The sequence below is a fragment of the Daphnia pulicaria genome, chromosome 1 (genome assembly GCF_021234035.1).
Source record: "Daphnia pulicaria isolate SC F1-1A chromosome 1, SC_F0-13Bv2, whole genome shotgun sequence".
Classification (NCBI taxonomy): Eukaryota; Metazoa; Arthropoda; class Branchiopoda; order Diplostraca; family Daphniidae; genus Daphnia; species Daphnia pulicaria.
This window is the reverse complement of record NC_060913.1, coordinates 43,183,378-43,197,759: the sequence shown is the minus strand read 5'-3', so window position 1 is coordinate 43,197,759 and position 14,382 is coordinate 43,183,378. Positions and strand designations below refer to the sequence as shown.

Genomic DNA, 14,382 nt, shown 5'->3' with positions numbered 1-14,382 from the left:
TTTTGAAATTTTACCTTTGACCTCCTGAAACGTCTTTTCTCATCTTTTTTTCGGATATTTTGATTTTGGACCTCTTCACCTGCTGAAACGTCTTTTCTCATCATTTTTTCGGATTTTTTAAATTTTGACCTCTCCACCTCTTGAAACGTCTTTTCTCATCATTTGTTCGGAATTGTTGAAATCCACCTCCTGAAACGTCTTTTCTCATCTTTTTTTTCGGAATTTTTGAAATCCACCTCCTGAAACGTCTTTTCTCATCTTTTTTTCGGAATTTTTGAAATCCACCTCCTGAAATGTCTTTTCTCATCATTTTTCGGATTTTTTGAAATTTTACCTCTCCAGCTCCTAAAACGTCTTTTCTCATCATTTTTTCGGATTTTTTGAACTTTGACCTATGACCTCCTGAAACGTCTTTTCTCATCATTTTTTCGGATTTTTTGAACTTTGACCTATGACCTCCTGAAACGTCTTTTCTCATCTTTTTTTCGGAATTTTTGAAATCCACCTCCTGAAACGTCTTTTCTCATCATTTTTTTGGATTTTTTGAACTTTGACCTTTGACCTCCTGAAACGTCTTTTTTCATCATTTCTTCGGATTTTATGAACTTTGACCTTTGACCTCCTGAAGATTCTTTTCTCATCATTTATTCGGATTTTTTGAACTTTGACCTCCTGCAACGTCTTTTCTCATCATTTTTTCGGATTTTTTGAACTTTGACCTATGACCTCCTGAAACGTCTTTTCTCATCATTTGTTCGGAATTTTTGAAATCCACCTCCTGAAACGTCTTTTCTCATCTTTTTTTCGGAATTTTTGAAATCCACCTCCTGAAATGTCTTTTCTCATCATTTTTCGGATTTTTTGAAATTTTACCTCTCCAGCACCTAAAACGTCTTTTCTCATCATTTTTTCGGATTTTTTGAAATTTGACCTATGACCTCCTGAAACGTCTTTTCTCATCATTTTTCGGATTTTTTGAACTTTGACCTTTGACCTCTTGAAACGTCTTTTCTCATCATTTTTTCGGATTTTTTGAAATTTTACCTCTCCAGCTCCTAAAATGTCTTTTCTCATCATTTTTTCGGATTTTTTGAAATTTTACCTTTGACCTCCTGAAACGTCTTTTCTTATCATTTTTTCGGATATTTTTATTTTGGACCTCTTCACCTGCTGAAACGTCTTTTCTCATCATTTTTTCGGATTTTTTAAATTTTGACCTCTCCACCTCTTGAAACGTCTTTTCTCATCATTTGTTCGGAATTTTTGAAATCCACCTCCTGAAACGTCTTTTCTCATCATTTTTTCGGATATTTTGATTTTGGACCTCTTCACCTGCTGAAACGTCTTTTCTCATCATTTTTTCAGATTTTCTGAACTTGGACGTCTCCACCTCTTGAAACGTCTTTTCTCATCATTTTTTCGGATTTTTTGAAATTTTACCTCTCCAACTCCTAAAACGTCTTCTCTCATCTTTTTTTTTGGATTTTTTGAACTTTGACCTTTGACCTCCTGAAACGTCTTTTCTCATCTTTTTTTCGGAATTCTTGAAATCCACCTCCTGAAATGTCTTTTCTCATCATTTTTCGGATTTTTTGAAATTTTACCTCTCCAGCTCCTAAAACGTCTTTTCTCATCATTTTTTCGGATTTTTTGAACTTTGACCTATGACCTCCTGAAACGTCTTTTCTCATCATTTTTCGGATTTTTTGAACTTTGACCTTTGACCTCCTGAAACGTCTTTTCTCATCTTTTTTTCGGAATTTTTGAAATCCACCTCCTGAAACGTCTTTTCTCATCATTTTTTCGGATTTTTTGAACTTTGACCTATGACCTCCTGAAACGTCTTTTCTCATCATTTTTTCGGATTTTTTTAACTTTGACCTTTGACCTCCTGAAACGTCATTTCTCATCATTTTTTCGGATTTTATGAACTTGAACCTCTCCACCTCCTGAAACGTCTTTTTTCATTTTTTTAGGATTTTATGAACTTTGACCTTTGACCTCCTGAAAATTCTTTTCTCATCATTTTTTCGGATTTTTTGAACTTTGACCTTTGACCTCCTGAAATGTCTCTTCTCATCATTTTTTCGGATTTTTTCAACCCCACCTCCTGAAACAGCTTTTCTCATCATTTTTCGGATTTTTTGAAATTTTACCTCTCCAGCTACTAAAATGTCTTTTCTCATCATTTTTTCGGATTTTTTGAAATTTTACCTTTGACCTCCTGAAACGTCTTTTCTCATCTTTTTTTCGGATATTTTGATTTTGGACCTCTTCACCTGCTGAAACGTCTTTTCTCATCATTTTTTCGGATTTTTTAAATTTTGACCTCTCCACCTCTTGAAACGTCTTTTCTCATCATTTGTTCGGAATTGTTGAAATCCACCTCCTGAAACGTCTTTTCTCATCTTTTTTTTCGGAATTTTTGAAATCCACCTCCTGAAACGTCTTTTCTCATCTTTTTTTCGGAATTTTTGAAATCCACCTCCTGAAATGTCTTTTCTCATCATTTTTTCGGATTTTTTCAACTCCACTTCCTGAAACAGCTTTTCTCATCATTTTTCGGATTTTTTGAAATTTTACCTCTCCAGCTCCTAAAACGTCTTTTCTGATCATTTTTTCGGATTTTTTGAACTTTGACCTATGACCTCCTGAAACGTCTTTTCTCATCATTTTTCGGATTTTTTGAACTTTGACCTTTGACCTCCTGAAACGTCTTTTCTCATCATTTTTTCGGATATTTTGAAATCCACCTCCTGAAACGTCTTTTCTCATCTTTTTTTCGGAATTTTTGAAATCCACCTCCTGAAACGTCTTTTCTCATCATTTTTTTGGATTTTTTGAACTTTGACCTTTGACCTCCTGAAACGTCTTTTTTCATCATTTCTTCGGATTTTATGAACTTTGACCTTTGACCTCCTGAAGATTCTTTTCTCATCATTTATTCGGATTTTTTGAACTTTGACCTTTGACCTCCTGCAACGTCTTTTCTCATCATTTTTTCGGATTTTTTGAACTTTGACCTATGACCTCCTGAAACGTCTTTTCTCATCATTTTTTCGGATTTTTTGAAATCCACCTCCTGAAATGTCTTTTCTCATCATTTTTTCGGATTTTTTCAACTCCACCTCCTGAAACGGCTTTTCTCATCATTTTTCGGATTCTTTGAAATTTTACCTCTCCAGCTCCTAAACCGTCTTTTCTCATCATTTTTTTTGGATTTTTTTAACTTTGACCTATGACCTCCTGAAACGGCTTTTCTCATCATTTTTCGGATTTTTTGAAATTTTACCTCTCCAGCTCCTAAAATGTCTTTTCTCATCATTTTTTCGGATTTTTTGAACTTTGACCTTTGAACTCCTGAAACGACTTTTCTCATCATTTTTCGGATTTTTTGAACTTGGACGTCTCCACCTCTTGAAACGTCTTTTCTCATCATTTGTTCGGAATTTTTGAAATCCACCTCCTGAAACGTCTTTTCTCATCTTTTTTTCGGAATTTTTGAAATCCACCTCCTGAAATGTCTTTTCTCATCATTTTTCGGATTTTTTGAAATTTTACCTCTCCAGCTCCTAAAACGTCTTTTCTCATCATTTTTTCGGATTTTTTGAAATTTGACCTATGACCTCCTGAAACGTCTTTTCTCATCATTTTTCGGATTTTTTGAACTTTGACCTTTGACCTCTTGAAACGTCTTTTCTCATCATTTTTTCGGATTTTTTGAAATTTTACCTCTCCAGCTCCTAAAATGTCTTTTCTCATCATTTTTTCGGATTTTTTGAACTTTGACCTTTGAACTCCTGAAACGACTTTTCTCATCATTTTTCGGATTTTTTGAACTTGGACGTCTCCACCTCTTGAAACGTCTTTTCTCATCGTTTGTTCGGAATTTTTGAAATCCACCTCCTGAAACGTCTTTTCTCATCTTTTTTTTCGGAATTTTTGAAATCCACCTCCTGAAACGTCTTTTCTCATCTTTTTTTCGGAATTTTTGAAATGCACCTCCTGAAATGTCTTTTCTCATCATTTTTTCGGATTTTTTCAACTCCACCTCCTGAAACGGCTTTTCTCATCATTTTTCGGATTTCTTGAAATTTTACCTCTCCAGCTCCTAAAACGTCTTTTCTCATCATTTTTTCGGATTTTTTGAACTTTGACCTATGACCTCCTGAAACGTCTTTTCTCATCATTTTTCGGATTTTTTGAACTTTGACCTTTGACCTCCTGAAACGTCTTTTCTCATCTTTTTTTCGGAATTTTTGAAATCCACCTCCTGAAACGTCTTTTCTCATCATTTTTTCGGATTTTCTGAATTTGGACGTCTCCACCTCTTGAAACGTCTTTTCTCATCATTTTTTCGGATTTTTTGAAATTTTACCTCTCCAACTCCTAAAACGTCTTTTCTCATCTTTTTTTTGGATTTTTTGAACTTTGACCTTTGACCTCCTTAAACGTCTTTTCTCATCATTTTTCGGATTTTTTGAACTTTGACTTTTGACCTCCTGAAACGTCTTTTCTCATCATTTTTCGGATTTTTTGAACTTTGACCTTTGACCTCCTGAAATGTCTTTTCTCATCATTTTTTCGGATTTTTTCAACTCCACCTCCTAAAACGGCTTTTCTCATCATTTTTCGGATTTTTTAAAATTTTACCTCTCCACCTCTTGAAACGTCTTTTCTCATCATTTTTTCAACATGTCCTCTCCGACTTAAGACAAGCCTTTGTCCGAATCTTTTCATGTAACAGACAAAGACATGTCTTAAGTTTTCCTTATTTTTATTACATTGCCTCCTTATATTTGTTATACATTTATTTTATCCCTTTTCAATTCACAGCATAAACGTCCAAACGTTTATATTCCCTTTCATAATTTTCTAAAAAAAATTCGGTTTTAATGGTATGGGTGACATTAAAAAATTTCAGACAAAGGCATGTCTTAAGTTTTTCTTATTTTTATTACATTGCCTCCTTATATTTGTTATACATTTATTTTATCCCTTTTCAATTCACAGCATAAACGTCCAAACGTTTATATTCCCTTTCATAATTTTCTAAAAAAATTTCGGTTTTAATGGTATGGGTGACATTAAAAAATTTCAGACAAAGACATGTCTTAAGTTTTCCTTATTTTTATTACATTGCCTCCTTATATTTGTTATACATTTATTTTATCCCTTTTCAATTCACAGCATAAAATTTTCGAAACGTTTATATTCCCTTCCATAATTTTCTAAAAAAATTTCGGTTTTAATGGTATGGGTTACATAAAAAATTTCAGACAAAGCCATGTCTTAAGTCGCAGAGCATATGTTGAGGGTTGCACATTTTGAGAATTTTTTTTCTTTTTAACTTAGCATTTCTTTAAAAAACTTAAACCTTAGCGTAAAGCAATTATCAAGTTTACTTCAAATCCAAGAATCTTTCATTTAAAAAATACTTCAGACAAAGCATCGTCTTAAGATTTTATCTATTTTTACGAAAGCGCTATTACCATGTAATTTTGGGGATAATGCAAATTTTTACTAACTAAGAATTTTTTAAATTAACTAAGCCAATACAATATTGCTTTAAAAGAGTCATACATTTATTTTTCATAACTTTTAGTAAGAATTATGCAATTTGTATTCTAAATTATATTGAAGATTCATCATCTTCCGAATAGCTAGATGAGCTTTCTGTTTCTTCATCAGAATATTCGGATTCTGAGAGAGAATCGTAATTGTCTTCATCAGATGTGTCAAACTCAAATTCTGGTTCAGAAAAATTTGTTTGTTTTTCACATATGAAATCTGAAAAATCCTGGTTGCACTTTAAATTAAATGTTGTTAGAGCCATTTGAATTTTTAAATTAAGATGATGAACTTCAGAAACTTTCATGACGGATTTCCCTTTCGCAAATTTCTCCTTGTCTTCTCCGGTATGTTTTTGACTTGGTTGTTGTAGTGATGACCGTTTATCAATGAGGAATCGCATGTAGTTTATCATTTCATTCTTACTCAATGTAATTTCCTCCCTTGCTCTTTTCAATAGCATCCAACAATCAACAATATTATATTTGTCGGCAAGAGAAACTGCAAAAACGACGAAATTAAGTTTTTACTTAAAAAAGTACAATTTTGTTTTATTTTTACGTGTGGGAAAGTGCGTGTCATCCCGATCCAGAACTGTTTCCCAAGGAAAGACACCTTCATTGAAATCCTCGTAAGAAATTGGAAGCGTTGTATCCTTAGAATTAATTAATTCAATCGTTTCCAAAGCCTTTCGTTTAGTTTCAGTCAGAACCCGCCTTAATTTTGTCCGAGTCTTGGAATTTTCTGTTTTAGTACAAGTTCGATACTCTGAGTAAGTACTGCGGTCTCAATTTAGTTTTTGTAATATACCTGCTTCTTTAGAGATAGAAATGGAAGTAGTCTTTAAATGAGCATGTAAGCCCTCCAGCATTCTTCTCAGTGTATCAACTGTAGTCTTTTTGGTTTTTCTTTGGTCAAGAATTGCCTTAGCTTTTGTCTCCAGCTCCTTGTGAATCAGTGGAAGATCATTATTTACGAGGTTATGGGTTTCCAACAATTTCTCGAGTTTTGGAGTGCCTTGTTTGATTTCCTTTCTTGCCTAAGAAAATTTTCGTTATTTTAAAATAATTATTCAACCTGTATTGGAAAGTTGTTTACTTTTTCAAGCTTTTTGCGTAGAAGGAAATGCATATTTTGAATTTTACCCCAGTTCCAATAAAGAATAGCTAATGTTAAAAAATCGTTTCTGTCTAAATGAAGTAAGAGTAAAATCGTTGAATTAATAGTTAACAATGCAACAATGTTTGCTAATAAATACAGTAAGAAGCTCTATTACTATGTTTGGCCATATGCTTTAGCACATAAGCATATAGATACAATTTGGAGAAAACTTGCTCGTGCTCTTCTCCTCCAGTTAAGCCTATTCCAGTTGTCCAGCGGGGATTCCATAAAATCTGTTTTGTACATATATATTAAAGCTTGAGAGAAGACTTTGCTTCATAATTTATTGATATAATACCTTGCATGGCAATTGATGTGCATTCTTATGCATGATAGGCAAGATTCCTGTCATTTCACTTGTTAGATTACGGTATTCAGGAAAATGACGAGCCACTTTTGTTTTCATCCATTTCCAGTATTGGCATACCACGTCGTAGCAGAAGAATTTGGCGTTACTTTTCATGGCTTCATTGTGCATAAATGCAGTATGGGTCCACGATTCACCTTTAAACATGTTGATTGCGTATGGTACAACGCAGTGCTTGCAAGAGCTAACGACGAGCCCAGTCTCGTCATACTTCTTTTGTTCATTGGAGTCTTCTCTTGCGGCCTTAAAAGCCGATCCCCCACACATCTGTTTCTTTTTTGTCTACAAAATAAGATAAGGGAATTAAAAATACTATAAAATCATGATTAATCATATCGAAGTCCAGCATGTCAAATCTAGTAGTTTCAAATGAAATGTAATTGCGTACAGTAGAAACTTTGTTGTAAATCCTTTGACGGAAATTTTCAACTTCTGTATCGGATTTGATAACTAAGTTTCCAAACCTCGCCTGTGGCTGTTCCATTCTATTGAAATAATAAAACTTAAGACCAGTCTTTGTCGTGTTTTCTTGTACACGCATCTTACGTTCTTTCGTTTTCTGGATTGTGCACTTTTCCAGCCGAGCTTAAGCGCCTCAATTTTACGATAGCGTCAGAAGATCTGACTAAAGGTTCTTTCCCACAACTGGGGTAATCAATTTTGTTCCTTTGAAGCACTTGGTCGTCAATATTATGTCGACAGGTTTCCCATTCTCTTTCAGCAGTAGTAAATAATGTTACATTTATTGGTCCATTCTGTAAGAACCAAATTTTTAGAATCACGTGCATACAAAACAGGACCTTTTATGTCACATACCCGGCCATATTCTGTTGATACTTCTTCAAGAGAATGTGCATACATTTTTTTTGAAGACCCAGGAGACTTATGAGTAATGTGATGTCCTAGAAGAAGTGCCTCTTCTGCAAAAAGATAGGTGACTTTTGGCGATAAACTTCCAGGGAAAAATCCAGAAAATACATAGTCATCGATTGTGGCTCTTGTACGAGAGTTGCAACTATCACAAACGAAAACTGCAGCTTTAACGAGAAATCGACCTTTGAAGTGTTTTAGAGGATTCAAATATTTTATTGTACAAGATGTATAAGTATAATATGTATAAGTATTACCACTCTCATTGACCACCACGATTGATTCTTGAAGATTTGGAATGAGTAACATGGATCCTTCGCATTCGACATTGTAACACATATGCGGTACGAAGCATGGAACACATACATCTTCAAAATATAAAAAACTTGAAACAAAGCTGTCTGAACAATTCGATTCTTACTTCCATACCTTTTATTATAATGTTGCCCTTGGGATCGATGAAATGTTCTGGTAGCAAAATTTGCAATGTGTCGGAAGAACACAAGAGTCGTCGGTGAAATGGCATAGTTAAATGAGAGCCTGTATCGCACTTGTGACAGAGATGTTTCTTGCAAGTCATGCATCTTACAGCAGCAGCATTCAGGTGAAGATGACACTGATCACATTTGGAATGATAAAGTGGCTGCCTGGAAACTAGTTCCTTGAAAATTCGTGTTCTGTCAGTGGATCCCCATGCTCGAATTGCTTCCCTTTCTTGCCATGTTGGCTGTTGTCTGGTTTGCATGTCAGATAAGTCATTTATAACATCTCTTCTTAGGTTCTCTGGAAGCCACACAGTTTTTATATAATAAATGAATGGTGAAAATAATGTTAAACTTGAGTATTGCAAAATAGTACTCACCAAGAGCTTCAGGGCTCATTAAGTCATACTCAGTCAAGACATTTTCACTCATCGATAAATTGTTTCTTGGACTTGAATTCAAAGATAGTTGCTCACGTGATGAGTTCAAATGTGCACCATCACGACAAAACACTTTTTTATTTGGTTCACGTTTCTTCCCTGTATAAATAAAGGTCTTTCCAGCCGTCGACTTTTTTTCTGTTTTCTGTTTGCGAGACCTAGTATAAGAAAACTTGCGCTTCTTATTCTGAGCAACGTCACACTGTTCTTCTGTTGACGAGCTATCTAAATCACTTGTTGAGCTAACTGAGTCACTTGTTAATCCATATGAATCACTTGACGTTGGACTTTGGTTTCCCATTTTAAATTCAAACCCAAAGTAAATTAAATAAACTCTTTCTGCTTGAAAGAATAGTCGAAGGGATTAATGACACAAACCCAAGATCAGTAGCCACCGATATTTTACTTTGTCTGCTGTCCTGTTTATTGCTTGGTAGTAATAGAGGTCAGTAAAAGATGGCGATTCGATCGATAAATTTGTTTTATGATACAGGGAGACAAAGGCAAAGACCAAATAAATATGATGGCACCCCGTTCCGGTGTGCGAGGTTCCCGTAGGAAATATGAAGTAAAATATAAAAAATATCAAGAAGGAAAAGATGAAATAGAATTAAAATATATGAATCTGATACATGCTGAAATTATTAAGAATAAATAAGTAAAGCATCGTGCTAACGATAGTGCTTATAGCTGGTCCGTCCGCAATTTTAGTGCTAAGCGTCGCCGCGCCCGACCGTCCGTTTCAGGCGGATCAATGCGCGAAAAACAATCACGCCCAACATAGATCTAGCACTATCTATGCGCGCAAGGCGCTAATGATTAATGTTTGATAACATTGCACGCGATCCGCTAAATTTATTAACTTTATTGTATTATTTACAAAACACGCATAACCCGTTTAGCGTGATAAATAATGAAGTGAAATATTTCGCGCTAGATTTAGCGCTACATAAACGCGCATGGCGCTGATGATTTACTTATTTTTTACTTGCACGTGATGCGCTAAATGTAGCTCAATTTGTTTCATTTATTATTTACGAAAAGCGTAAGCGGTAAAATAAAAATTGCTACTTAACGCGCACCACATTAAATTAAATGAAATGGGCGAAATTCTCGAAATATTTTATTTAAAATTATTGGCTAATATTCCGGACTTGCCAGACTGTCCCTTGTCGACGACACCTAGAGTAGACTGATGCATGCGTTTGTCGTCAGTCAATTTTTCCAGGTGATCAGCGACCATTCGTTGACGGCTTTCCTACCGCGACCATTTTAACGGAACAAGTTAAATAACGATTGCGGCGACTGGTCGAACGAGTTGCGTTTAGCCGCTCATAATTTCAGCGCTTATCGCAGGTCCGTCTGCTATTTTTGCGCTGTTTTTGGCAGCTCACTACTTGAAAAAATCCTCGAAAAAATCAATTGAATATTTTGAGCTAGATCTTGCGCGCTTGGCACTAATGATTAACTGTAGCGCGATGCGCTAAATTTTACGTAATTTAGTTTATTGTACAAAATTTACAAAGTAAGTTTAATCCGCTAAAGTAAATAATTAGTACGAGAAATATTAAGTAAAAAATTTGGTGATAGATCTCAAGGCTAATAGCCAAAAATGAGCATCATAAGCGGGCGCGCTTCTCGCACATTTTTTACTTAAAATTATTGCGCTCATATTTCTCCGTTTAATTCCGAGCTGGCTGAACTACCCCCGGTCGACGACACCCAGAGTAACCTATAGCTAATCAACGGCCGTCGTTTCTTTTTAGCCGCATTCCCTCGCTGCTCAATATATTTAAGATACATAACCCACCTTGCGTTCCAAGGCCAAAAGTTTTTAAAATGTTTCACCTTGGCGACGCTGGCCATCAGCGGCTACTCCAGCTCGGCCCGCTGCCGGTGTTGAAAGTGGGCCACCTTCAATTTATTTACTGAGCAGCGAAGGCAGCCGCAAATATGAAAAGCCGCCAATGACGGGCCCCTGATCAGACGGGACACGTCTGACCGTCCGACCGTCGACAAATCAGACTACATTCAGGGTGTCGTCGAAAAGGGGCAGTCTGCCCAGTCCGTAACTTAACGGTGAAATATTAGTGATATTTCTTTCAGCCGAAAATTGGCCCTAAATTGCCCTTAATTACATTTAAGTTTTAAAAATTTTTATAAAATCACCGCTGAGTTCATATAATAAAAAGAAAAGAAATTAGTTTTGTCGAGCATTTTTTAGACACAAAATATGTGAAAATGAAAACAATCCGTTCAAAACCGCATTTGCAAACCCACAAAGATAAATTATTTCTCAATAGTTTTTCCGTCTAGTCCATGTATGATATGAGTCGAGTCTATTCCCGAAAAAGAGTTTTTCATTCCGTTTTTCGAAACGCTAAAATCAATGTATAACTTTAACTTTCACGTATTTTGTGTAGAATTATATTATCTACAAAACTGGCCTCTTTTCTTTTTATTTAAACTCATCATCAGCGATTTTATAAGATTTGTATTAATTTAATTCGTATTATGTGCTAATATAGTCCCTAGAAGTGGCTCTACGGTGGTTTTCCTCAATTATTCATTTTGTATCTGGATTTTTATTAAATTCATCTTAACTTTAAAACTGTTCTGAAAAGTGAAAAGTTATATCATAGTCCTTCCAAAGAAAGTTCATTGATTACATTCTTTGTAATCTGCGTTTTCGTTTTATTTTCTTCTCATAATAAAGGATGGCACTCGCTCTCCCTGGAGTCGTTAAAAATTCAAACTGCAATTTGAACTTTCGCATCGTAAAGTCACAGCAGCACTAATGCAATTAAAAATACTAGACCCGTTAAACTTACACTTATTTTCAGTACTAATAGAACCGTTTTCGATTCCAATGGAAAACCCAAAGTTCTAATATTTGAACCGGTTTTAGTACACCCCAATTTTAGTGGCTCTTGACTATTTATTGTAGCCCATCTCCAGCTTCATTCGGCTGCTACCAATGAATTAGAAAAAAATCCAGTATACGAAAAATGTTCCGTGAAATTAATGAGAGTAGTGACCCACACATCATTTATTGAATTTCGGCATTTGTTCACAGCCAGTGGAAACAGACAGACAGGCGGTTAAATGCACATAAGGTACGATATATATGAAATGATGTCGGTTTTCTCGTCCGTCTTGTTAAGTCCTCTTTTAAACTGACAATGATCAGGACTGCTGCTTCGCAGTCCTATATTCTGCTATCACCAAATACTATAGACTGTCTATAAGTAAAACACAAGTTTATGTTTAATGGATTAATTAATTCAATGCTCAAAAATACTTTATTACCATCAAGATGTTTTAGAAAGCTTCTTGCAGATACTGTTAAAGTACGGGAACTATCAGAGGTGCCCAGATAAAGGTGAGTTTTGCATTTTCCTCGCATCAACATTTCACCGCAAGCACCTGATGTTTTTCAGCCAAAACCCTGTATCATAAAATAGGTAAGAGTATTGTAACTTAAAACACATGTCAACGGGACACACAACCTCAAATAGAGATGATCAGAACAATCCTACATCTATCCAGATGCAAGTATTGGCCAGTAAAGTACAACCTAAGAGTGAAATGAAACAATTTTTTGTAATAACTTTAGGTAAATTGAAATATATCTTTTTTTACCTGATTTGTGGGCTGAAAGAGGAAACAGAAAGATTGAGGTGGCTATATCCTGAATCTGTTAACAGAGAAAAGAGAATCTATAAAATCATAACAGTAAAAGGGTGAAATATTTGAAAAGAAGCAGACCAAAACCTCACCTTTATGATTGTGGCACCAAAATATGGTTCACAATGAAATCTCACTAGCTTTGAAATAGAGTAATAAAGGGAAACACTTCACACTGACAAGGCCAGTCGGCCAATAGGCCATGTAGGGTTATGGGTAGGGAAGGTGTTGCCGTTATTCTTGGCGAATATAAAAAAGAGGGGAAAAACTTTATAAATATTTACTTTAAATTCTAAAAATAACGTAGAATAAGGATAATTATTTTGAAATACTAAAATAAATCAATATTATCCAATTTGCGTTAAAGTGCCACCAGGTGTCAGCTAACTCAGCTGTTGATCATTCGCTGTTCCGTCACATTTTGCTTTTCAACTGATACGATACCAGACATACCAGATACGATATTTCATTTATACGATTTCATTTATACGACCACAAACTGATACTTGGATGAAAATGTCTTCTGAATCTGATTTTAATTCTGATTTCAATGAGAGCGTAGAAAATGACGTTGCAGGCAAAAGATTGGAAAAAGCCAAGGCACAAAGGAAGAAAGAGATTCAGAATCTTAAAAATTTGCTAGGAAGAACAATTAAGAAAAAAAAGGAAGAAACTAAAAAGAGATTAACAGCTTTCAAAGTAAGTCTAAAGTCAATAATATTAGGGTTTTACACAACCTTCTTAACACATTTTTCTGTCGCAGGAAGTTTTCAAAGGTGCCAAGGAGAAGGAAACCAGGAACGAGCCATGGGATGTTCTAGAGTACCAAAACTACTGGAATGGTCTAACGGAGAGGGAACAAAATAACATGGACAGAGCTAAATCCCACTTGATTGAGAGCATTAATAGCAAGATAACCGAAGCAGCAACAAAGTACAATGCTTCAATGCTCCTTTTGGCCAGACTTCCTAATGGAACACAGCACACCAAATTTATTTTGGCAAGCGGAGGTGGTATTGACTACTGCAAAGAGGAAGATGGTACGCTCACTCAACATTTATGGGAACGTCACTGGGACAAGGTTCAAGGTACATCTATAAAATTAAATGTACTTCATCTATTTGACATTTATTTTTAACAGGAAAAAGGATCAAACTTTGTCAAAAAGAGGAAGTGTGGCTCTCAAGAAAAAGTAAAAAGAACAAAATAGGTACATGACAATTATTTATTTCTTTTGATTCTGTCATCGGTTCCAACACTAAATATTTCAACCATTTTGTTTAGGAAATATGAGAAAGGGAAAAACGGACAAAGTTTTGAATAAAAAGAACCCTACAAGTGACACTGAAGAAGACTGTAATCTAGGAGAGGATGGCGGGCGATCAGACGAAAGCGATGTTGATAAAAGTATTCAAAATGTTTTTCTCTCGCCGAGGATGATACCGAAACTAATGTTTGGTTTTAATTCAATAGAAAACAAGAGGAAGAAGGAAAAAAAAAGGTTGTCTCGAGAAAGAAAAGGAAAGGGAAAGAAAAAAGGTGAAATAAAAGGGACAGGAAATGGAGAGGCAAGAGTGGAAGACTTCTTAGAACAGCGTCCAGGATCCCCTCCTGCTCGTTCTCCGTCAATGTCTCCTACCCCATCCAATCATCCCTTTCCTCTCATGGCCACACCTACTCCATCATCACCTCCAGTGACGACAAATTTTCAGCTTGTCCTTTCAGATGACAACGAATCATCTGGGTATTTTACATTGAAACCTGCATCACCATCCATTGACAAAAAATTGTCAATGGAATGTCA

The 14,382-nt window shown here is 35.4% G+C and overlaps 2 protein-coding genes and 1 long non-coding RNA gene across 3 annotated transcripts; all 3 read right to left on the bottom strand.

The window, feature by feature from the left end:
* Positions 1-6,358: 6,358 nt before the first annotated feature.
* Positions 6,359-7,742, bottom strand: LOC124324853. The gene is made up of 6 exons (XM_046784394.1): positions 7,646-7,742; positions 7,488-7,584; positions 7,031-7,381; positions 6,848-6,965; positions 6,670-6,761; positions 6,359-6,610 (listed from the first exon to the last, which is right to left on the bottom strand). The coding sequence occupies exons 2-6, from the start codon at positions 7,581-7,583 to the stop codon at positions 6,359-6,361; spliced, it is 909 nt and encodes a 302-aa protein (XP_046640350.1). The 5' UTR covers position 7,584; positions 7,646-7,742.
* A 339-nt stretch (positions 7,743-8,081) lies between these two features.
* On the bottom strand, positions 8,082-8,974 carry LOC124324837. Its single transcript, XM_046784392.1, has 5 exons — positions 8,832-8,974; positions 8,399-8,752; positions 8,227-8,337; positions 8,144-8,154; positions 8,082-8,096 (listed from the first exon to the last, which is right to left on the bottom strand). The coding sequence occupies exons 1-5, from the start codon at positions 8,881-8,883 to the stop codon at positions 8,082-8,084; spliced, it is 543 nt and encodes a 180-aa protein (XP_046640348.1). The 5' UTR covers positions 8,884-8,974.
* Positions 8,975-12,088: 3,114 nt separating this feature from the next.
* Positions 12,089-12,765, bottom strand: LOC124326669. Its single transcript, XR_006915598.1, has 5 exons — positions 12,671-12,765; positions 12,534-12,588; positions 12,401-12,468; positions 12,201-12,339; positions 12,089-12,133 (listed from the first exon to the last, which is right to left on the bottom strand). It is a non-coding gene; the product is annotated as an uncharacterized LOC124326669 (long non-coding RNA).
* Positions 12,766-14,382: the final 1,617 nt, after the last annotated feature.